Here is a 24,511-nt window from a genome sequence, read left to right on the forward strand (position 1 = left end):
ATACACAGCACCCCGTTACTGGGGTCCCCCAGGGACAGGTGGGTTTTACTGGCTGGATCATGCCAACCAAGGCAGATGGGAATACTCGGGAAAGCTCGGGGGCTATACAGGGCCGGGAAGGGTCTGTATTGCAAGGAGGCATGGAGTGGGGTGGGGGGGAAGGAACAAGTTTTCATCTTACTCCCACGCTACATTCAGGTTTTTACTACCTGGTGCAGATTAGCCTGCTCCCCCCGGCTCTGCTGCATCAACTCTGCTCCCACGCTGGGGTTTCAGGGAGAGGGAGGACTCGAATCCTGAGTCCTCCCTCCCCCCCAAGTTGGTTTTCAACAGAACTAGCAATTCAGTTACTCCCCCTTCAGTGCAGCGCAACAGCCCCGAGCCAGGGCTGACATACATTCCCGAGATCTCAAACGACTGCAAACTTCTTTTAATCTGTCCCTGCTACCGGGTAAAGCAATCAAATCCACCCCCCACGCACACTATCCACCAGAGGATTAAGAGTTAAAATGTAAATTCCCCCAAGCTAGCCTGGTGTGACCCACTTAAAAGGCCATCTGCCATCCTGGCCACTGGCTCTGAGAAGAAGAGGGAGGCTCAGGGGATGGGGCCCCTCACTCATTTCTGGGACCTGCTGGTAATGGCTCATTTACCAAGGGGCTGCCTCAAGGTTGTGGTTTCTGTCTGTCAGCGTGTTGCGTTTCACTGTCTGTGCTAGCGAGATACGAATGCAGCCAGGGGACGCGTGCAGAATGTCCGGCAGGTGGGCGTAATTAGAAATCCACTCAGATCCTGCTCTCGGGAGCTGCACACGGAGTTTAGGCCAGGTGGACACAAGCCCAGCAGTGGTTCTTCATACTGTGAGGGACTGAGCCAGCTGCGAGTGAGATCCTTGCTTTCTAGCCATGCCAGCTCCAGAGCTGGTCACTGTCCACTTCCCAACTACAAGGGAAACCGAGAGAGCATTTTTGGACCCAGCTGAGATGCATTCTGGTGATGTGGGAGCAAGGATGAGCTTGTGGTTAAGGCAGAAGAGTGCAATCAGCAGAACCATGTTCAGTTCCCAGCTCCCCCATGCTCCCTGTGGGACCTTGGACAAGTTGCTTTAGCTCCGTGCCTCAGGATCTGTCTGCACGAACAGTCAGACTGCGGCAAGCTGGGCTGGGAGTCTCCATCGCACTCGCTTGCTGTGGACCAGCTGTCCATGTGGACCCTGCTGCTGCACACAAACTGGTGCTCAGTGTGCTTCAACCTAGTCACATTTCAAAAAGGACTAGATCAAAGCAAACTACTTAACTGTTAGTGTGCATCAGCAGGGTCCACACGGATCGACAATCCACAGCAAACTAGCGCAGGGGAGATTTAAGTTACCCCGAGCTAAATGTCCGTGGAGATAAGCCCTCCGTTCCCCACCTGTGAAATAGGGATACTACTCCCTCTTTTGTCTGTCTTAGCTGTTCAGGTTACAAGCTCTTGGGGGCAGGATCTGCCCCACTACACGTCCTGTGCAGCACCTAACACAAGAGCCTTGAGCTGCTGGTGTAGTACAAAAGACAATATATATCACACCCCTACACAAGCAGTGTGTTTTTCAAGTGACATCCATTCCCCAAGACCCACCGTGCAGGAAAAGATCCTTATTTTTTCAATTCAGCTCATATTCAAACCCATCTCTCTCAGCACGACTTGGGGCCAGACTTAGCCCTGATGTAAACAGGGGAGGAACTCCATTCACCTCAGCCAGATTCACCACTCGGCCTTTGAGCTGCTAATTAAATCTGCCATAGTGAAAAATGCAACATACAAAACAAATCCAGGCTGGTTTCAAGCAGCCAACTAGCAGGGGTGCAGAACCCGTCCCTGCTCTCAGAGGGCTGTCAAGGGTGGGTTTTTTAAAATTGCTAATTACTCTTTTAGTTACACTTGCATGGCCCTGCGATGACTTGGGTAAATAAAAGTTAAACATGCCAACCAGGGTGAGACACAAGCAAATGCAGTAAGTCACCCATGAAAGAGAATAACTAAAAATTCAACAAGAGGAGAGAATTTGGGCTTTTGAGTTTGACTTGCACTGTCAAGGGATAAATGGCAGCATGGATTTAATGCACTCTAGGCACTTGGTGCAAATCTGGTTTAGCAAAGTGAAAATAACTTCCTTGGTCTCAGCCCTGTCCCCAGTAGAGTTTAGACTTGGTTACTATTATCTTACAGTAGTGCCTAGGGGCTGCAGCTGAGATCAGGGCCCCATTCTGCTAGGCACTGGGCAAACTCTGAGTGTCCCCAAGAGCTTACCCTTCAAACAGACTAGAGAGCTAAAGGGTGGGAGGGGAAACCGAGGCATGGAACAATGATGTGAGTTGCCCAAGGTCACAGCAGGTCAGTGACAGAGCTGTGAGGAGAACCTGGTTCTCATGACTCCCTGTCCAATGCTCTCCCCACTACTTCAAGTGATGGGTGCTCTGCAAGAAGGTAGGCAGAGGCTCTGTCCTTGCGGCCGGGCAGGCTTCGCTGAAGGCCCTGGGCAGGTATAGAACAGCAGCAGGCCAGCCCTGTGTGGTGTCCCAGGCTTGGAACGGCAGAGGGGGCTGCAGGATGCGGAGAGAACGGTGTGCCTGGCTCTAGCCCCCGCTAGGTGCCTTTCCCTTTCAAAGGCTGAACGTGCCTGGGAATTAAAAGTGCTTCCAGCGCAGTTCACTCCCCTCTTCACATAGGTGCTGCCACCGCCCCCCGTCCCCCTCGGCTTGAAGTAGGAACAACCACCCAATGCCTGGTTTCCACACTCAGCGCCCCCACTATAAAACTTGTTGCAGCACCGCTGCCTCTTCAGTCCCTGGACCCCACCCTGCCGTTGAGCGGTGTACCAGACTGAGCTACCTAGCAACGCGCCGAATCCAGGAAGATGCCTCTGAACATTACCAAAGCGCATCGGGGTGAACAAATGGAGCCTCTCTTTCCTGAAGGTTTGAAAGCCCCGCGCTTGTTTCGAAAGCCCCTGCCGGAAGTCCCCAGAGAGCTGGGCGAAGACCAGCATTGCGTTCACACTGGGAGGAAGCAGGAAACAGGGGTGTTTACATGATTCCGTTCCAGCATGAGCACTGCTCGTTACACTCTCCTGCTGAGCGCCATATCACGTTCATTCGCGTCGGATGATTTATTCTGGCTCTGGCTCCTACGGTGCAGTACACACTTGTCCTCTCCCAAAGCAGGGCCTTGTCTGCCTTGTGAGCTCTTTCCGTGTGTTACACAGTCACTCCAGATCCACCAGGGCTGTGGGGTGCCCTGGGTTACAGTCTCCTCTGGCGAAGACTTCTGGGTGATGCTGAAAGAAGTGGTATAAAGAGGAAGAGGAGCCAAGGGGCAGAACTATTGGACCTGACGCCCCATCACGGTCCCTTGGCTTTGCACTAGTGTAAATGACTGGCCAACAGCAAGCACTGGGATTCTACATATACCTGGACAAAGTGCAAATGACTCCACAAGGTGCAGGGCAGAGATTCTGGCCAAGTCCCTATAGGTCAGTGTTGCTCAAACTTGGGCCACCGCTTGTTCAGGGAAAGCCCCTGGCGGGCCGGGCAGATTTGTTTACCTGCCGCGTCCGCAGGTTCGGCCGATCGCGGCTTCCACTGGACGCGGTTCACCGCCCCAGGCCAATGGGAGCTGCGGGAAGGGCATCCGGCATGTCCCTCGGCCCGCGCCACTTCCTGCATTGGCCTGGAGCTCTAGGTGACATTTTCTGGAGCTGGAAGTGTTTTATATTCTGCCCTTCCTGGCATCTCCCCCCTTTAAATCTGTGGCTGAATCATCGACTCAACCTGAGCTCCCAACTCAGACGCATTTACTATGTGCTGGAAGGCCAGGGCTGGGGAAGACAGTGCTGCGAAGCTGTTTGGTCGCTAATGGAAGAGATGCACCTCGCCATCAGTTCACTTCCATTTCACCTGGGGAAGCTTCCAGTCTGCTCTTGTGCAGCTGGTGTAATGGACTAAAGAAGACAGGCTTTATAAGTCATGTCCTTACCTCTTCCACTGCTATCAAAGCTGATAAATACACTAAGCCTCTCATAAGGACAATCTTAATGGGCCAAATTTATCTCCGGGGCAACGCCAAAGAAGTCAGTGGAGTTCTAGCAGGGATGCATTTATCTCACTGTCTCCTAAGTGGCATTGGCCACTGCCCACCCTTCTGTCTTTCTCCCCTTCCCTATTCTTTCCTTCCTCCCATTTGCAGAAATCCAGGCTGCAAACTGCACAGACCTTAACTGCCTTTTATTTAAAAATCTGTTAGCGGTAGATTTACTAGCCGCAGTTTCTCAACAGTCTCAGCTAAGGATTTCATGTATATTTCATAAGGCCAGGACCTGCTGCAGGGGCTCTGGGAAACAGGCTCTCCTGCTCACTTGTGCTCAGCTGCACACCCGCAGTTAGACCATTTTGCTGCCCCTACTGTCCTGCTGCTCTGGGCCCTGTATGTTCTGCCCATCCAACAGAGCTGCCCTGAATCAGACTCTCCTTGGATGGTAATTATACAGCAACTGATTGTTATAAATGCATTTGCCGGGGTTTAGCATTGAATGGCTGCGTTATTTGTTGTGCAGTAGTGATGGCTAGAAGACCTCAATCCTGCTCCCACTGAAATCAACAAGAGCAGGAATACAGATCTTAAGTGTGCACAGAGCTGCCAACTCACGGTATCTGGTGTTGGTCTTGAAGGCCCAGCCCCTGGAGCCAAGTGATTTCATGAGAATTTCAACTTCAAATGTGTAGCCTCCCCGTGGCTGCAGAATAAAGCTTCAACATGTGACCCAAGTGCTCAGAAACCAGGAGGCAAAGAAAAGACCCCACTTTAAAGAAAAAATCGTGACTTTAAGCCAATCTCATGGTTTTCATGGGGAATGACTTGATTTTTCAAGGCTTTGGGTTGGCAGCACAGCATGTGATGCTGATGGTACCATGTGAAATAAGAGCAGGAATTCTGAGTCCCCTAACCAACTTTAGCCTCAATTTGTACTAGTTCAGATCCAGTAAATACTGGTGTGATATCATTTGATCTAGTAACGCCTAGTTCCCTTAAAAATTAAGTCTTCTGTTGGGCTGCTGATGCCATTAAATAGGTTCTGTCCCCATTTTATAGATAGTAGGATTTAGGCCTTTAAATTTTCTGCCTCCATTTCCCGATCATATTCATGTGTGTATGTAACTGCTGCTGGATCTGGCCCCATCTAACTTGCCCCATCCTGTGGAAGGAGACTACGTTAGAGCTCAGGAGTTCCTGTCCCTCAGTACAGCACATGCAACTGCCAACCTGTCTTCCAATAACCCTGATGCTTATTTAATATGCAGTAACTACCCCGTTCAATGTGCCCTCTACCACAGCTGTTTCAGCCTTTTGAGGACCCTATGTTACAACAGAAAAGTTGTGGGAAGATCCCCTGAAAGAGGGTGAGCGTGCCCTCCTGAAATCGATTCCCAATGCCCAGGTTGAGAACTGAGGCATATTTAACATACCAAATATAAACAACTAGTGTCATTGCTAATGAAATGATCCCAAAATGTATCTTAGCAAGTACTGGGCACCTGTCACACCAATAATTGCTAACTGATCATTAATTCATATAGCAGCACTCTCATTATGCAAGACATAAGAAGTGTGGATCAAGTCCTGAGAAGCTTATCATGTAAAAGCCCAATCATCCTGTGAGTAAATCCACTGGAGATGTAACATGTCACGTGATGAATGATGCCAAACAAGAAGGGGGAGCGCCAATGGGAGCCAATGGCAGGTACTCCTCTGTGTCTATTTATAGTGCCGTCTTACTATATTTGTACAGCATTGGCACAAGGGAACCCTGATCTTGGCTGGGGCTTCTAGGCACTACCAATGTATTGCCAACCCCACATGTTCAAAAAAAATCATGAGTTAGGGCCCCTCCAAAAATCATGAGACTATTAAAATATATTTTATATTAATTTCATTTGCCTTCTGGTGTCTGGCTTCAGGATGCGCTGGCTTTGAATTTTCAAGCTTTTCTCTGCAACCATGAAGACTAGAAGCTTTTTGCTTGAACACCTATAAAGCCAAGATTAATCCTGCAATCACTGGACTCCAGGAGCTGGGGCTTTAAGAGAATGCAGGGTACCACAAGACTCATGATAAAAATTACAGGAGCGGTCAACCTCACTACCAAACACAACTGACTAATAACAGGACCAATAGACTCTGAAAACAGAGCAGAGTTGAAAGAGAAAAGCAGTGTGAAGAGTTACATTACATTTACAAACACATGGAACTGCAGGGAGGCTGAGAAATACAAAAGGACTCTTCGGCCGTGATGCAAAAAAATGTTCTTTAGGCCTAGGGAACTCCCATTTGAAAGGAAGGGCATGGATTTCAGCCTGGTTCACACTTTATGTAAGATGGTTTATTTTTTTGTTTGTGTTAGAGGGTAAAGTATTATAAGAAGAGGTAAATAGAAGTTGCATTTCTCCTCCTTTTCCATCTCTCACTTTTTTTTTTAAAAGGGATCTTTAATTCATAAAACTGGAAGCAAAGCATAAAACCCTTGGCTAGGCTCCTCACTGCTTGTCAGTCTGGTAGGAGAAGGAAAGGTCGAACTGTGTAACAGTAATAACAGATCAGATCTCCACCCCTAGCAGGCAGCAGACAGCCCATGGTGCTATCTGAGAGGAGCACCAGAATCCCAGTGTTATTCCAGCCAGCTTCTGCACAGGAGATGGGAAATGGAGCTTGGAAATGATCGGTCAAGAGGATCAGCTTTTAGAAGATGGAATCCTGCCCTGCCGCAGCCTTTGAAAGCAGCCAGGGGGTTTCATGGATTCCAGGGAAGCAGGGTTCAGGGTCCCGATTATCACACATGGCAGGTGCATCCGGGGACAAACCAGTGAAAGGGAACGTGGCCTTGTGGTTACAGCGAAGGGCATTAATAGCAAATGAAATTCATCCAGGCTGTTAGCTGATGATGAATTCCTTTCTCAGCTCCACTCAAGGGGCAACCCTGGAATGGCCATGACCAGATAATGTCCTAATTGCCAGCCTTCCCCATCTCTGTTGTCAGATTCTACAGGGAAGGCAAGGGGGAGGAAAAAGTTAATCCAGATGCCAAGAAACGGCAGGCTCCTGGCATCGAATCCAATGCCTTTAAATCTCCAGGGGTTTAGAAGACCAGCACTAGGTCTGTGGGCCCCTGAAACTGTAATTTCAGGGTCTATGTGCTGCATCGGCCTTGCCCAGGCCCTTTTCCCAGGGGAGTTTCACCCAGGCACACATATAAAACTCCAGGTGCTAACCTGTCTTCTCCAGAAAGAGGCTTCTGATCCAAGGGAAAATGGTGGCATCCCTTTACCAGGGCGGAGATCAGCAAAAATGTGAGTCACCTCATCCCGTCTTTGCTTTTTCCCAGTGCAATCCCTTGCTACGGATACAGATCCTGTCGGAACACACCGTTAGGCGAGCATGACCACCCAGCAGATTAGTGGGGCAGAAAGTGCCGCAGGTGGCAAAGCCCCAGGCTACCTGTAGGTGGCGCTTGATTTACCAGTCACACATGAAGAGCAGTAATAAAAGGGCACTCCTGGATCAATAAAAACATTTAATAAATCTCTTCTCAATATCCCTGCCTGCGAAGAAACTGCTTTCATGCAGGCAGGTTAATACCTAATTAGTTCATTGGGCCATTTAACATTTCATGGATATTAGATCACCTATCAACAAGCTAAGCAAAGCCAGACAAGCCTTGCTTAAAGAAATAAATCGCTTGACGTGACAAAACTAGGGATGGGGAAGGAGGGGGTGAATCCATCTCGGCCTTAGCAGCCAAGAGGTGGCTCGGAACTGGCACAGGAAATAGGAACTTTCACCCGCGTGGCCGTTTCAAAGGCAAGTGATGACAGCAATGCAATTCCATTATCCAGGGACGCCCAAGAGGGTTCTCCATGTGCCATTGTTCATTTAAAAAAACAAAACCAAAAAACAATTACAAGCAGGAGAGCGCGACACATGAATAATCCAGCTGTAATTGCAAAATATATTTCCAAACATTAAATAAACTTTTTTTTTTTTCATCTCAGTGCAAAGAAAAAAAAAAAAGCTTAACTTTTTATACAGGAAATTAACTCGACGCTGCTGAGTGCCACTAAATTAGTGCTCGAGGGCAGGCACTGTGTTATTTATGTGGCTGCAATAAGCACTGTCTATTTACTGATGGCTGCTGTTTGGCTGGCTGCAGCCTACCTGGAAGGGAATGGATGTTGGGAAGTTCTTTTAGCAGCTTGTTAGGTAGGATGCGGCAAAGAGGAAAACACCCCGCTCCGGGGTGCTGCCCATTGATCATCCAAGCCGCAGAGTTCGCCATGGGGCAAATGTTGGCTCTCCCGGATTATCGCGTATCTGTATTGCCATAACACCTGGGAACTCCTGTGGAGACGGGGCCCGCACTGTGCCAGGCACTGTAGAATTAGTGCAGCTGAAGCAGAATTAGAAGAGTCAAACCAAGTCCTGTCTTGAAGTCAGCTATATGCACAATACTGCCGTTTACTTAAAGGGGAGATGCAGCTGTGCACCCACAGGCAATGTGCGGCCCCTAATTGCAGTACCGGGGAGCAGATCTTACTGTTGCACTAACCCTGTCAAAACGGGCTTTGATGGAGTCCTGTGTTTATCACGCCTGGCTGATTCCAGATCAAATCAGCTCCGTTTATAAGTGAAAGACGTATCTCACCGCCAGTTCCTCCTACTCAGCCTGGCTCGGAGTCAAGCGTTCGTCTTTCCACCAGCAAGCAAACCAGGCCACCCCAACTGCCTCCAACTTCTGCTCACAGCAACACCTGGGCTAACCCACTCAGCTACAGCGGGGAAACAACAGGCCTGATTTGACCATGTGTCCCGCAGGGATTTCCTGGCTGCTGTTGTGTGAACGAGAGAGGCTCCGCTCGACCCGGAGCCTCATTACAAAAGGAGAAAAACCATCTTTTCATGTGTAAGCTCTGCAGATTGTCCACGGAATCAGTAACCCAAGCGACGTGGCATGCCACGCTGCTGGGGCAGGAGTTGCTTTGCAGAGCAACAGAGCACTAAGAAAGGAGAGCTTCCTGGTCACCGCTTTATTGCTTCTACTGCTCAGTTTTCCTCGTGTCACTGTCAGTCTTTGGGAGATTAGCCTTTTCACACGAGGCTGCCTTTCATTTTTTGTGCAAGGCGAATAAGACCTAAAATCTAAATAATCATTGCCCAGTCCAGAATGGTGGGGCAGAAGGGGTTACGTTTCTGAGGCAGCAGGAACCACCATTGCCAGCTCAGTGACATTGCTGAGAGAAACAACTGGAATCCCAAACAGCTGCGTTACACAGGAGGTCAGGCTAGATGACAGAATGGTCCCTTCTGGCCTAAAAAATACCAAGCTCTGGAACTCACTGGTTCCCAGGTTTTTGCCAGGAGACACTTTCCTCCTGCTTTGTTCCACGGGATGAGTCATCAGCCCGGAGGCTAAGGGTCTGCGGAAGGCTTGGACCATGTCACGGGTCTCAGTTCAGGAATCTTCATTTCCTGCCATCTAAACCCATTTTCCACTTCCTAGAGTGATTCAATTTAAACACAAAACCCAACCTGGGTGGGGAAATGTTCCCCTGAGATCTGAGACACCCCCCCCTCCCCATGTACAGATCTTCCCATTCCTGCATGGACAGGGGAGGTCAGCTATCTCCCCTCCCCTAGATCACAGGAAGAACCTTCTGTATGTCCAGTGAGCGCTCATTGGGAATCTCCCTCCACGCTCAGGAAACCTCCCCTGGGTTCAGGAGTTCCCTGCCCCTCCCCTTCTGGCTACACTGCTTGGGGGCGGGGGACATCCCAGCTGGTGCAATGTCACAGGACCACTGAGCAGCTTGCTCTGAGCCACTGGTACCGCCTCAGAGAGCATGAGCTGCGAGTGGAATCGCTGTCTTGCTCCATAAGGGTGCATATGGTGGGTACCACCCTCATCCTTAGCAATGGGACGATTTGGGGGAAACTCCCAAGTTCCATAAACAGAGTTTTCGTCCCTCTCCAGCAGATAGTTCCACAGGATGGGCATTCCCCACATCCCATGCTTTCCCTAGCCACTGGGCAGTCTAGGCTGTGCATCAAGAATAGAGCTGAGGTAGCCCTATCTTTGTTTTCCCATGGAGAACGTGTCTCTCCCCCAGCTCGATGCCTGGGTTTGCATTCTCCTGTGGGGGTCCCAAGGAAAAGAGCAAAGCTCAAGGCCATTTCTGAGCCCAGGACATCCCAGTGGGGGGTTGCAGTTCAAGGGATGAGTTTTTCCATCTCAGCTTATCCCCCTTCTTAACCTCACATGAATGGGGCAGCTGAATGAGGTGGCATGTTTTTAACAATAAGAGTAAGTGGACCAGAAAGCCCAGTAAACCCCATACCCATCTGACATTGGTGGGCTCTTAGGACATGTCTACACTGAAGTCAGAGGTGTGATTGCAGCACATGCTTGCATACCCTGACTAGCTTTGCTCTAGCTCGCCGGGATACAACAGCAGCAAAGCCAGAGCCGCACAACTAGCCGCTCCTGTACAATGCCAGGGTCAGTCAGTCCATGCTGCCACGACTTCACTGCTGCTATGATTCGAGCTAGCAAGATCCAAACAGGCACGTCTACCGGGGCCGCAGTCACACCTTGGATTGCGGTGTAGACATGCGCGAAGATTTCCAATGCAGGCCTACTTTGGAGCGGTTTGTCCTCTGCCTGGTGCTCCCTTTTCATGCAGGTCCCAGCACCGCACAGCTCGGCCACGTTTCAGGAAAGGTTAATTGGAAAAGTCCCTTTTCCTGATTGTCTTATTTGTTCTTTAACGCTACAAGCTGATCAATAATCCATTTACTTAAGAAAGCACTTCTCCCTGCCTCCCAGAGGGGCTCCAGCCCGCTTCACAACAGAGTGCAAGTGACCCTCACCGATGGTCAAGCTATTCTAGCTTGAGCTCCAGGCACGTCTCTAAACTCATCCCACAGCAGCACCAGAAGCTCAGGTGGCGGTGAGGAGGAAGTGAGATGGGAGAGGGGGTTAATTTCTTCTTTTGTTCCAGGATGACGCATGGGTTTTTACTAGAGAACGTGCTCCCAACCCCCCTATAGCTTGACTGGATTCCAGACCCCAAAGGGCTTGATCTTTGGGTCCAGCTAAGCTGAGCATGGTACAGGACGGGCTTGGCATTACACCGCCTTTATGGCCCACGTAGGGGCTCTGCTACCACATACTTTCCTGGCTGCCAGAAGGCCTGGTTACTGAGAGGGGGTGGGTCGGGACTAGTGCTGTCTGGGGAAGGACAATTCTGTTTCAGGGCAACTGCCAAGGTTTTGAAATGTGGTTTAATTCGACACTAGAGAAAGACAGACCGATTATAGCCTGGTGGCCAGGGCACAGGCCTGGATGGAGGGTTACCCAGGGTCAAGGCCCTGACTCACAAGGGTTGGCCTGATTCAGCATCAGCTGGAATGACAAAGCAGGGACTTGAACCCGGATCTCTCAGGGTCCAGCTACACAGCTCACAACCGCGAGCCTCCCAGCGTGGGCTGGCAGACTGGGGGCTCGTGCTCGCACTCTAAAAATAGCTGCATTGTGAAGTGGCAGCTCCTAGCCTGGGCTAGGAGACTCACTGCTGCAGGCTGTGTAGACATAGCCCCGTATTCCAGGCCAGTGGCCTCACTGGCTGGCTAGCTCCCTGGCTCCTGACAAACTTCTCACTGAAGCCCAGACAGCGCCACAAACCGTTTCAGCAAAGCTGAAAGAGCAGATTCCGTTTCAGCTAGTGGTCAGAGCGGCTCTAGTCAGGGCACTCCTACACCGTGCTGATTGGGGGCTAGTTTCTGTAGCTGTCGCAGCTGGTTTATGTTCAAGGCATTCTCAGGTTTCTCTAGCTGTGCAAGATGCAGGAACCACCCAGAGCAGCGACGTTATAGGCCACCCTCTTTGCTCCGTCCCATTGGTGCACAGGGGAGTGACACCGGCTGGGAGAACAGGATTTCTCCCAATTAATTCAGAAGTCAGACAAGAGTTTCTGATTAGCACTATGCTATAGAGGATGCAATTGTATCTACCACTGGAAAGCCAAAGAAAGCAATTACTGGGTTAAATTCTGTAAAACGGACAGATGAGCAGCTGTCAAGTGTGTGACTAAACAGAAACCCAGACAGGTCAACTTAATTTTTTAATTTGGCTAGCTAGGCTCCTCTCCATGTCTGCCCCTCTCTCCTAGATAAGGCTAAAGATGCTCCCTTCAGTTGGCTATGAATATGCTGAGGAAAAAAGCTAATCCACTGCGCTTTATCAAATCACAGACAAAACATTTGGGAAAAACAAAACAAAACTGAGAACAGAGATCTGCCTGCAGAGATGTTTCTAAGAGGAAATATCTGAAACCTTAGAGCAACTTTCCTTCTAGGATGGAGAGCGGACGCATATAGCTGACACGTATAGATCTAATGAATAAGTTAGGAAGCGTCAGATAACCCTAGATAACGCTGTCAGCATCCCAGAGTGACAGTAACGGAACTATGATCCTTCCACTCCGTTCTGGCTGTAGAGCACAGGACCATGAGGGATGCTGTTCATAGGACAGGCAGAGTTCATTGAGGAAACCTGCTTAACGCTGGCAAATGTTTTAGATTTATGATCTCTTGGACCCTCTGCTACACTAGAGAGATGAATCCTCAGGGCTCACAGCACAGAGACCCTAGAAATCTATGGTGATAGGAATAGCCAGCATGGATTTGTAAAGAACAAATCATGTCAAACCAATCTGATAGCTTTCTTTGATAGGATAACAAGTCTTGTGGATAAGGGAGAAGCGGTGGATGTGGTATACCTAGAATTTAGTAAGGCATTTGATATGGTCTCGCATGATATTCTTATTGATAAACTAGGCAAATACAATTTAGATGGGGCTACTATAAGGTGGGTGTATAACTGGCTGGATAACCGTACTCAGAGAGTAGTTATTAATGGTTCCCAATCCTGCTGGAAAGGTATAACGAGTGAGGTTCCGCAGGGGTCTGTTTTGGGACCGGCTCTGTTCAATATCTTCATCAACGACTCAGATATTGGCATAGAAAGTACGCTTATTACGTTTGCAGATGATACCAAACTGGGAGGGATTGCAACTGCTTTGGAGGATAGGGTCAAAAATCAAAATAATCTGGACAAATTTGAGAAATGGTCTGAGGTAAACAGGATGAAGTTTAACAAAGACAAATGCAAAGTGCTCCACTTAGGAAGGATCAGTCAGTTTCACACATACAGAATGGGAAGAGACTGTCTAGGAAGGAGTATGGCAGAAAGGGATCTAGGGTTATAATGGACCACAAGCTAAATATGAGTCAACAGTGTGATGCTGTTGCAAAAAAAGCAAACATGATTCTGGGATGCATTAACAGGTGTGTTGTAACCAAGACACGAGAAGTCATTCTTCCACTCTATTCTGCACTGGTTAGGCCTCAGCTGGAGTATTGTGTCCAGTTCTGGGCACCGCATTTCAAGAAAGATGTGGAGAAATTGGAGAGGGTCCAGAGAAGAGCAACATGAATGATTAAAGGTCTAGAGAACATAACCTATGAAGGAAGGCTGAAAGAATTGGGTTTGTTTAGTTTGGAAAAGAGAAGACCGAGAGGGGACATGATAGCAGTTTTCAGGTATCTAAAAGGGTGTCATAAGGAGGTGGGAGAAAACTTGTTCATCTTAGCCTCTAAGGATAGAACAAGAAGCAATGGGCTTAAACTGCAGCAAGGGAGGTTTAGGTTGGACATTGGGAAAAAGTTCCTAACTGTCAGGGTGGTTAAACATTGGAATAAACTGCCTAGGGAGGTTGTGGAATCTCCATCTCTGGAGATATTTAAGAGTAGGTTAGATAAATGTCTAGCAGGGATGGTCTAGACAGTATTTGGTCCTGCCATGAGGGCAGGGGACTGGACTCGATGACCTCTTGAGGTCCCTTCCAGTCCTAGAATCTATGAATCTACGAAATAGGATGTTTTGCTCACATTAAAAAAAAAGAATCAGTGTAAAATACTTGTGAGACTACCATACTGCAGCCAGGGACCTGTGATCTTCTTTCCTTTGTGAGTAACTCTCACCTGCCTTCTAAAGAGAGAGTGTCAAACAAATGCTGCCCTCATTGATAACCATGGAACCTACTGACTTCACAGAACTCACAAGTGTAACTTCATTATTTATATCCCGGTAGCACCTAGAGCCCCCAGCTGAGACTGAGGCACCCTGGTGCTATGGGTTGTACTGACACAGTGAGAGACTGCCCCGGCCCCGAAGAGTTTACCATCTAAACAAGCAAGACAAAAAGCAGGGGTGGGGGAAGATATGTTTTCTCCATTTGACAGCTGGGGAACTGAGGCACCGACAGATTAGGCGACCCTGCCCATGGTTATACAGAGTCTGGGCAGAGCAGAGAACTGCCTCACAGTCTCCTGAGTCTAGTCCAGCACCTTAACCACAAGGCCATCCCCTGATGGATATGAGTGAGGGCAAGATTTGGTTCTGTGTGGAGCAAAATGCCTCACCTGCAGGAACAGAACCAGAGCCCCAGCTTGAGACGCAGAGGATGGTTTTGTTGGACGGAGTAACTGAAATTTGTTACTTGGAACAATACGAACCTAACACCTGTGGCAGGGCGTTTCCATGCGGACGGACAAACCACAGGGAGTATCATATTTCCTGTGCAGGGTATTGCTCTTCTGCAACATATGCTGTGGGAAGACAAGAGGAGCACAATTCTGCCTTTGCATGGAGATGTTGAACCCTCTCAGCAAGAATGCTGCTAACAGAGAGCCAGTTCAGAGACCCTGTTCCATGGGGTTAGCAGCAGAATTGGCTTGTGTGCAAAGCACCAAGGGTGGAGTTTATCAGACCACTTTTCCTGTTACATTAAAAGCCTTCTACACCTAAGCACAGATGGTTCCCTCCCTCCCACTGGAGTGTTTATTGTCTTGTAAAATGAAAGAACACTTGCATTTGCTAACTTTTAATGAAGCCTGAAAATTATCACATCCTGCGTTTCTCCACATAGCCGTCAAACTAGAAATAAAGCTTTGGCAAATCAAGCACCCAGGAAACGTTTAGTCCATAGTATCTGAATATTTGTTGTGAATAGTCCCTCATCAATATGAATTACTTAATCACCATTTTGGAAGCCTGGTATTGTTCCTGTTACTTGGGCTTGCTTTGTTTCTATGACATCTTAATTCTGTGTTTTATTTCATCTTCGATTGTGACATATTTAAAAAGCAAGGATCTTTCGGTGAAATTCAAGAGAAAGCGTAGCATTTAGACACAGCTCTGGTAGCTATGTGCAAGTAATATAGCCTGGTGCATGGGGTGGGGGGGTAGAAATTGTGGTTTCTCTCATGCATGAAGACAGAAGATACTCTGAATGCTTTCTGTGGAAACTAGATTTGCTGTTCTTATTTGGAAGTCTAAGCAGTGTCTTTTTCAATTTCCTAATCTGATTGATCACAATCAGAGAGATTGTAAATTTCACGCTTGTCCATAACAAAACATGCTCCTACAGCTGGTCTTCTGACACCGCCAGTTGAAAGTCTGCATTAATGTAGATATACATCACAGGCGGCAAAAAGCAGGACAGTCTGGGGAGGCAGTTCAGAGAGCAGCAGACCGTCTAACATCCTGACTTGGGGGGAGGCGCTATTCCCCCCCCACCAAGAAGGGAATGGAAATAGCTTTCCCCTTCCCTCCCCCATTCCTGAAGCTGAAGGACCGAGAAAAATGCAGATTTGGTGAAGTGCAAACAGCCCTAATACTAGAGAGCACGACACCCTGCTCATGAATTAAATTGTCACTGCACTTAGCTTGAACTGTTTTATTCTCTGGGGGAGTTTGTCTTACCAATTAGACCCTGTGGGCCAAATTCTGTGCTTGGTTATACTGGTGTAAATCTAGCGCAACTATTGCAGCCCCTGGGATGACTCAGCCCTGTGATCATCCTGTTTTCTACCAAAGGAACTTTGCTGATTTCAGTGGATTCACCTCCCTGTAAAGCTGGAGGAACAGCTGCGAATCAAGCCCAGTGAATCCACACTGGTGTGGCTGTGAGCAGAATCTGCCCCAGAAGAAGCTACAGACTCTTGAAATCAGCACTTGATATGTCACAGCATCAGCTGTTGTAAACTGGCATAGCTCCTTTGACTTCAATGGCTTTGCTGATTGCCACCAGATGAAGATCTAGCCCCATAGATATGACATACAAGTGTTTTAGGGCCAAATCCTTTTCTTAAACACACAAGTGATTCAGCAGGACATCTGCCATAGAATCTCAGGAGGTCATCTAGTCCAACCCCCTGCTCAAAGCAGGACCAATCACCAGATAGATTTTTGCCCCAGATCCCTAAATGGCCCCCTCGAGGATTGAACTCGCAAACCCTGGGTTTAGCAGGCCAATGCTCAAACCACTGAGCTATCCCGAGTTACCAAAAGCCCTCAATCCCAGTGATTGTGGTGGGAACTGAGGGTGCCTGACATCTTGCAAGACTAGGCCCTCTGCCCCATGGTGTTAGCATCAGAAAGTAGTCCTGTCCCAGCATCTCCCTCTCTAGACCCCCAGCATGAGCCGTATTTAGCCAAAGCTCAAATGGCATTGTCATTAGCTTTGATCTAGTGTGTGATAGAAGAGACTGTTTTCTGTGCATAGTAATATCCCATTATGGTGGAGAAGTAAAAGGGCAACACTTCAGAAGAGACATACTAATTACTCCCTTGAATTGGTAACTGTGTTCTTTGCACTTGTGGGTCAGCCCCCCCTCCCCAACCCACCCTACAACATGCTGGGGAGGTGGGTCAGAGAAAATCAAGTGATCTACTTGCATGCTTATTTGATTAAAAAAATTCAAATGTCATGAATATCAACGTGTAAAGCTTGAGTAGAAACATTTACCTTCCTGTCCTGAAATGGTGCCTCAACAAAGTGCTCTGATTATTTCTGACAATTCTGACACCAGAGAGGAAACACCATCTAGTGCCTGAAGCACATGACTGGGGGTCAGAAAAACTGCACACTCTTTCCAGTCTCTGCCACTGACTAACTGTGTGACCTTGGGAAAGTCACTTCACCTCATGGGGAAACTGAAGTTCCTTGTAAATTGATTATTAAAAAAATAATAATCCCACTCAGAGGTGCTGCAATGTTAATCTTGGTTTCTAATCCCAGCTCTATCACTGATGAGCTGACACACCTTGGACAAGGCATTTCAGCTGTCTGCCTCAGTTTCTCCTTCTGGAAAAAAGGGCTAATAATATGCTTCAAGGATTCAATGCTTAACCTTTTAAGATCTTCAGATGCAAAGTGTTCTAGACGTGCCCACTGTTAGTGTCCTAAGAGATAACATGAACCTGCCCCACAAAAAAAATCAAGAAAATGGCAACAAAAATTTCCCTGTTAAATTAACTTTTAAGAAGAAAATAAGAAACCAGTTCAGACACAAAACTGCATCAGTTTCTTCCAAGCTCAGAGCCATCCATTATACAGCACTTGTGATGGCCCACAGGCTGTCAGAAGAACCCCTCTGAATATGTGCAGCACAAACATTGCTTTGAATTACTAACCGCTATTTTGGTTTTAAGTCGCAATCCTTGGTTGAACCAAATGGGTAGAAAGCCATTCTCATGCTCTATCTATAGAAGAGCTGTGACTCACTTTTTAGAGATCATAATTCTGCCCGATGCATTTGAACTACTACTTCTTCTTCCCTTACAAGTGACAGAGAAGCTAGAGGGTCAGGACCTACAACACAAGGAAGAGAAAGCCACTGGATGCGTTTTACCAGTGTGTGTGTTTGTAATTAACTGAGAGCTACCACCTTGTAATCTGCATCTTTGAAATTTATGAAGCAAATTGGTATATGAATGCTTGTTTTCTCAGCTGGAATAAACCGCTGGGGCCTCCTTACATTACTGTACAAGCATCTGAATGAGGAATAAAAACACTTTAAATAAACCTTTCTGGATTATTCAGGCCTGATTTTCCAGAGGTGCTGAGCTCCAAAAACACCACTTGGAGGCAATGGGAGCTGCAAGAAATCAGCCAAGCATACATGGAAAATCTATTGCTATGTTACGTGACTGACATAATTTTTTTGCCTGTAAACGTTGTTGTGTAGTTAGCATCTATGCAAGGGGCTTGGGTTTATCAGCTGTGCCCCAGAGGTATCCCTGCGGGCGTGCTGGAGAGCAAGTAGGGGTGCGGCCCCCATGGCAACTAATCAGTGACTGATCTGTGCAGCTGGCAGCCCCGCTCCCACACTGGACTGACTGGCACTGTTCAAACCCTAATAGATCCTGGTAGCCTGGGTGCCCTGGGGAGGGGAAGGGTTAGGGTGGAGAAGGTTCTGTCTTGCACGTGGGCTGCCCAGAAACCCTATGGAGACGCTGCTTGCACCCTCCTTTGAGGGTTACTTGTCTGAAAGCAGGTGGGGGAAGGTAATGGCAATGGCTCCACCTCTCTCCCCCACCCTCTACCACTAAGGGCAGGTGAAAAATGGAGAATATGCTGTTCCTCCTTCAAGGGGGCCAAAATGCGCTGCCCAGGAACCTGTAGGAGAACACTGGCTGACGGCACTAGAATTTGTTCTGGGCACAGACTGCTGGGTGCCCCTCTGTACCCTTCTAACCTGCCTGAGGGCACCTAGGACAGTCGCCAGTACTGTGCATGGCCAGGCATGCAAGGCCAATCCCAAGTGTTGGTTTTCAGCATATCAGCAAAACTCTGGAAAGAGGACAGCAGCTGGCACACAAGACTGGAGCCTGGGTTGGATTCTCTGCTGCCCTGCGCCAGCATCTACACCTGTGCAAAACCCTGCCATTCTGATTGGGTAGCAACTTGCTCCCACTTGGTATAGGTATATGATTACACAAGGCATGGGGCAGTGGGAATCAGGCCCCATCTTGTCTTCCTGCATGGGCTCTATTTGGAAGATCCAAAGTAACTGATTCTTTGCAAACGTAACCAATAAGACACAGCCTTTTATAGGAGCCCAGCTGCAATAATGCCGCATTACCACTTAACACATGAAAATGTCTATATTTAGACTCCCATTTCATCCGAGTCCACCTATTGACAGTGAGCCAGTTAGTTGCTGTGAATGAAAGGGGAGCAGATCTCAACCTAAATTGGAATCTTCCTAGGCCCCCTCCGGAGTTTACGAGGCAAAAAAAATATTCATCTGCATTTGTACTGACTTGGTGATAAGTTCAGGGATGGGGGTGCTAAGTAGGCAATCATTCTACGGGTTCCAGGGTCTAGAGTTAGACTGACAGCAATGCAGGTTGGATCAGTGGGAATTCTGGAGGTTCTAAGAGGATGTTCTACAGATTCTAGGGGTGCCGGCCCTAGTGAGATGTTGCTATAGCTGGCTCTAAAGCACAACTATTTTCCAGAATGGATATGGGGTTCGGGGGAGGGGAAAAAGAGAGACAGGGTTCTCAGCGCACTAAAAAGATTTGAAATAGCAGGGCTATGGAACTCCTTTTAAAATATCTAAAGCCAAATCTTTAGCAGATGTGAACCAGCACAGATCTGTTAACTTAAATGGAATTGCAATGATTTGTAGCAAATGAGGATTTGACTTCTAGAATGTAAAGGTGGGAAGAGGTTAAAAAAAAAGAAAATCCAACCAAAGGTTTTAAAAATGCTTATAGGACAGACGGCATCGCTGTTGGCACAACAATAAAGGGAGAGGCTCTGGAATAAGCTTTGTGCTGTAAGTTTCCAGGATAATATACAATCCAATCATTTTCTTCTGCTAAGAACTGCACGCAACTCACAGTATTCCTCAGTCATCAAAGGATGAAATTAATGGCAGCAACCCAAGAAAATGAGAAACCCTGACCTTAAAACACTATACTATACTTCTAGTTCAAAGCAAAGAAACATTTTCACTTTTCATGGCTCTTAAAGTTATTTTATTCAGCCCTTTTATCCTGCTGTCCCTTCATTTTGATTGTGATTGATTTTTTTATGAGAAATCCTCTGAGGAATTACAGATAGACACCTACACAATTATTTGTTTAAACACAAATATCAGTTCAAAAGCACAAGAGACTGGAATAGGCATACACAGCCATCATCTCTCTGTTTCAACCTTCATAGACATCTTAACCCTCCCCAACAATAAAGGGGAGGGACACAGACGTCAAGTAAAATATTGGTCTCTCTGTTAGACAGCTGTAGACCAGTGTGTTCCATAATTACTAAATAAAATACACAATCGGATGTCATTATCTCCCATGATCTTTAAGGAATGAAAGGCGGATAAGATACTGAACCATTGCAGGCAGCACAACCTGCCATCTTTAAGTTTTAGCCCCAGGATGTGGCAGGTCATGACAATGCCAGCTTCGCAGATTTGGGTATTTCCAGGACGTTTATGCACCTGCCTACACTTGTTACTAGTCATCCTGAAAACAAAACCTGCCACAAACCACTAAGTTACTGATCACAAAATTTACAGGGACACTTTAGCATAAACTCAGAATTAGAGCTAAGTGAACGGGTTTGCAGGGAGTGGTGTCCAGCAGTGGTTCTCAACCAGGGGTACACATATCCTGGGGGTATGCAGAGCTCTTCCCAGGGGATACATCAACACATCTAGATATTTGCCTAGTTTTACAGCAGGCTACAGAAGAAAGCACTAGCGAAGTCAGTACAAACTAAAATTTCATACAGACAATGACTTGTTTATACTGCTCTATATACTATGCACTGAAATGTAAGTGCAATACTTGTACTCCAATTGATTTATCTTATAGTTATATGGTATAAATGAGAAAGTCAGCAATTTGTCAGTAATAGTGTGCTGTGACATTTCTGTATTTTATGTCTGATTTTTAAGCAAGTAGTTTTTAAGTGAGGTGTAACTTGGGGGTACGGGAGACAAAACAGCCTCCTGAAAGGGGTACAGTTGTCTGGAAAAATTGAGAGCCACTGGGGTACAGAATTAGTTTCCTGTTTGCAAGTTATCAGGAACCAGACTTGGATTTTCAAGACTTGGAGGTCCCCCCACCTCCATACCAACAAATGGGCTACGCAAATATATTCCAGCATTCACCAGGACCACTGCTTCAGAATATTTGCTGGGGGTACTGGTCAGCGGACCCACATTGTATTATTAAAGCGCAATGACTGGATGACTCCCAAAAGCACAAGGTGAAGGCTCTGGGCTAGTACCCAGGGGAATACAGATTGGCAGGAACATTTGTGATGCCTAAGCCTTCTGTGCACATTTCTGTGAACAGTTGTGCTGGTCTGCCTGTATTGGGCCCGACCATGAAGGAGGCACAGACCCCAAAGAGAGCTGGCGGGTTGAACGTTCACCAGTCCTTGCAGCATTCAGCCAGCTGTATCTCCTCTGGAAACACTAGCTCTTTTAGGATCCCTGGCTCTTTTAGGAGCTTGGAGCAGGAGTTCACCTGAGCTGTTTCCCTTCTAGAAGAGCTAAGGACTTGCTGGGGCTGGGATGAAATAGCAGGACAGGGCTCATTACAGGAATAGCTTTGCTCAGGGTTAATTTTGACATGATCCAACTTTGACTGTGTCACCAATAAGCAAGTGCTAAATCCTCCCACCTGCTCAGTCTTCCCTTGCCACCGACCTTCCTTCCTCCAGGTCAGGTCCTTGGTCTTAGTTCTCCCGTTTCCTTTCATTCAAACTGACTAGCGGCGCGCCTGACCCTTCCACCTCCACCCCACTGAGTCTGGTTCCCACTAGCCAACTCCACTCAGGCGGGCAGTGACCCAGACACAGACCTCAACCTGGCACGAAGCGCTCCGCTGCCTTCCCCCTCCACACCGCAGCAGCAAGAGGGGATATTTCCATCCGTGGCTGCCCCAGAGACCGGAGCGGAGCTAGGAAACCAAAGCGCTCACATGCCCCAGGCTGCTCACCCCCCTCCAGCTAGGGTGACCAGATGTCCTGCTTTTATAGAGACAGTCCTGATTTTGGGGTCTTTCTTATATAGGCTCCTATTACCCCCCAGCCCCTGTCCCGATTGTTCACACTTGCTGTCTGGCCACCCTAGTCCCAACCGGGAGTCTAGGGAAAGTTTCCCAGGGAGATGACCCCCAACCTACCCCCCCTCCCATGCCCTGCCCTGCCGGACGTTGGCTCCCCCACTCCAGCCAAGCCCCAGCGAGCGCAATGGGCTGGCTTAGCTCCCTCTGCCCCAGGGCGGCGGAGCCTCTCCCCGAGCCTCACCTCGGCGGCGGCTTGCGGGCGGTGATGCTGGCGACGATGACGCTCTCGGGTCTCGGCGTGGCCACGGCTTTGAAGGTGCCTCTCCAGAACTTCTCGAACAGCTGCTTCTCGCCCTGCTGCGCGCTGGCCATGCCCGGGGCCGGCCGGCCGGCCGCGGGGAGCTCTCCGCGGTGCTGAAATCCCGAGCCCAGGGCAGGGGGCTCAGCGGCTGGCGGGGCCGGAGAGCTCGCCCTGCTCCAGCCCCAGCCCCGGCCCCACCCCGGCCGCCCTGCGCTCCCGGCCTCTGGGCGGCTCGGAGCCCGGCGGCGCCGACGCGCGAGGGGGAGGCAGCTCAGTGCGTCTGCGAGCCTGAGCTTTGCTCCTGTTTTGTCTCACTCACAACGTGACGTGGGAAGCGGGGCTGGTCATCGCCCCCCCCCCCCCGCCTCCTGCCTGCATCTGCCTAACAAAAGGCTGCAGGTCGCGGGGAGGAGGCCGCGGGTGCCGGCTGCCACAATGGCCCAGGGCTGGCTTAGGCAGCGACCCGGGAGAGATCAGAGCCCCCACCCCGCCCTAGCAGGGCTCGCTACTCCCCTGCCAGCCGCGGGGATACGGGGCGGCGGCGGAGGGGAGCAGGGCGAACTCGGAGCGAGCCCCGGGACAGGAGCGGAGTTCACCCCGCCTCCCTTCCAGGGGCCTCAGGGCTTGGCCTCAGCAAACCCCTTCGCCATCTGCGCCGCCTCCCAGCGCAAAGGGCCCCGCGTTTACATCTGCTCCAAAACAAACACGCCCGGCCGTGGTCCAATGCAGATGGCGAGCTCCGCTCCGCTCCCCTTCCCACCCCCGCCCGGGGAGGGCAGGGAAGCGCCCGCCCCTGCTGCGCCGAGAATCGGGCCGGGAGCGGCTCGTGGCAGGGGGCTCGGGGGAGGTGAGCCCGGCTCCCAAAGTAGGGCAGACCCGCTCAAAGATGGAGTCCAGCGAGTGAGGGAAGAGACTTCCCTCGGGGTGGTTTCAGCCGGGACTCCGGGAACGTGCAGGTGGCCCCCGGGGTGAGAAGGGACAGGGCAGGAATTCTGCTCATCTCTGGTGGGGCCCAAAGCTTGCCCAGGGAGACGCTGCATTAGCGAGCCGCCAGGAGGGAACGATCCCCGCCAAACCCCGGCACAGGGGAGCCCTTGGTGGGCAGCTTTTCTTTTGCTCCTGTGGCCCTGTTGATCCCCGGGGAGCACCAAAGTGGACACGGTCACATCTTTATATGGGTTGTGAATTCCTCATCTTGATTATTCCAACTGCCCCATCCGGCCCCAGCTCCAGGCTGCCCACAACGCCCACCCTGGTCATGTAACGCTCCTTTTGAACCTCTGCATCTACCTACCCTTCAGACCTCTCCCCCTCCCAGCCATGCTCCTGCCTACATCTTCGCTTCCCTTCCGCCAGCATCTCTTCGCTACGGGGCTTGTGCTCACATCCCTGGCTTTGTGTCACCACAAGCAGCCGCCAGGCTGTACGCCACCGACCCCGTCCCCTGCCAGCTCCTCCAACACGTTCTGGAAACCCATGAAACCTGCTGGGCAGGCCAGCTCCCCTCCCTGCTCTGCCCTTTCACCCTGCTATGCACACCCAGATTGTAAGCTCTTCAGGGCAGGGAACTCGCTCTTGCTTTGGGGGAGTGCATCTCGGGTGCTACCCACCAGCTGCAGTTCCATGTTAGCAGAATAAAGCCTTGGAGCTAATCAATCCCTTTGTGCAAGCAGAGCCATCAGCCCTTGAAAGCAGTGAGAGGGATGGGAGGCACTCGAGTGACCCCCTCTGCTTGATGCACAGAGCAGGAATGACAGTGGGTAGGCCCCAGCTCTCAGTGGAGACGGGGCTGAAAAAGAAGGGCTCAGACTAGGATCAATCTGGAAAGCAAGAGGTCCCAGAGACGTGCCCCACCAGGCTTCCTTCACCTGCAAGCTACCACTGAAAGCCTCTCAGGACAGGGTCATTTTAAACACCACCCTGGATATTCCAAGCATTCCTTGAGGGGAGAGCTACCTGTACCCTGTCCACACTGGCTGACTTAACTTGTTTCAAAGAAGTGTTTCCTAACACGTGGCACATGGCAGTAGTGTTGGGTCTGAGTTTGTGGCAGGGCTGCAGGGTCGCACTACATGCAGTGACAAGGACAGCTGTCCAGGCAATGTAAACAAGCACCAAAGCACCATTAAACATCAATGAAGCCTCACCAGCTTACACCAGCTGAGGGACCGGCAGGGAGA

At 49.4% G+C, this 24,511-nt stretch overlaps 1 protein-coding gene across 1 annotated transcript in view; it reads right to left on the bottom strand.

The window, feature by feature from the left end:
- Positions 1-22,474, bottom strand: part of LOC117888236 (serine/arginine repetitive matrix protein 4-like) — a 108,255-nt gene extending 85,781 nt beyond the window's left edge. Inside the window, exon 1 of the mRNA XM_034791465.1 lies at positions 22,272-22,474. Coding sequence (XP_034647356.1) covers positions 22,272-22,402 — 131 coding nt within the window. The 5' untranslated portion in view covers positions 22,403-22,474. The remainder of the gene's footprint in view (positions 1-22,271) is intronic.
- Positions 22,475-24,511: the final 2,037 nt, after the last annotated feature.

Source organism: Trachemys scripta, chromosome 15, assembly GCF_013100865.1.
Source record: "Trachemys scripta elegans isolate TJP31775 chromosome 15, CAS_Tse_1.0, whole genome shotgun sequence".
Classification (NCBI taxonomy): domain Eukaryota; kingdom Metazoa; phylum Chordata; order Testudines; family Emydidae; genus Trachemys; species Trachemys scripta.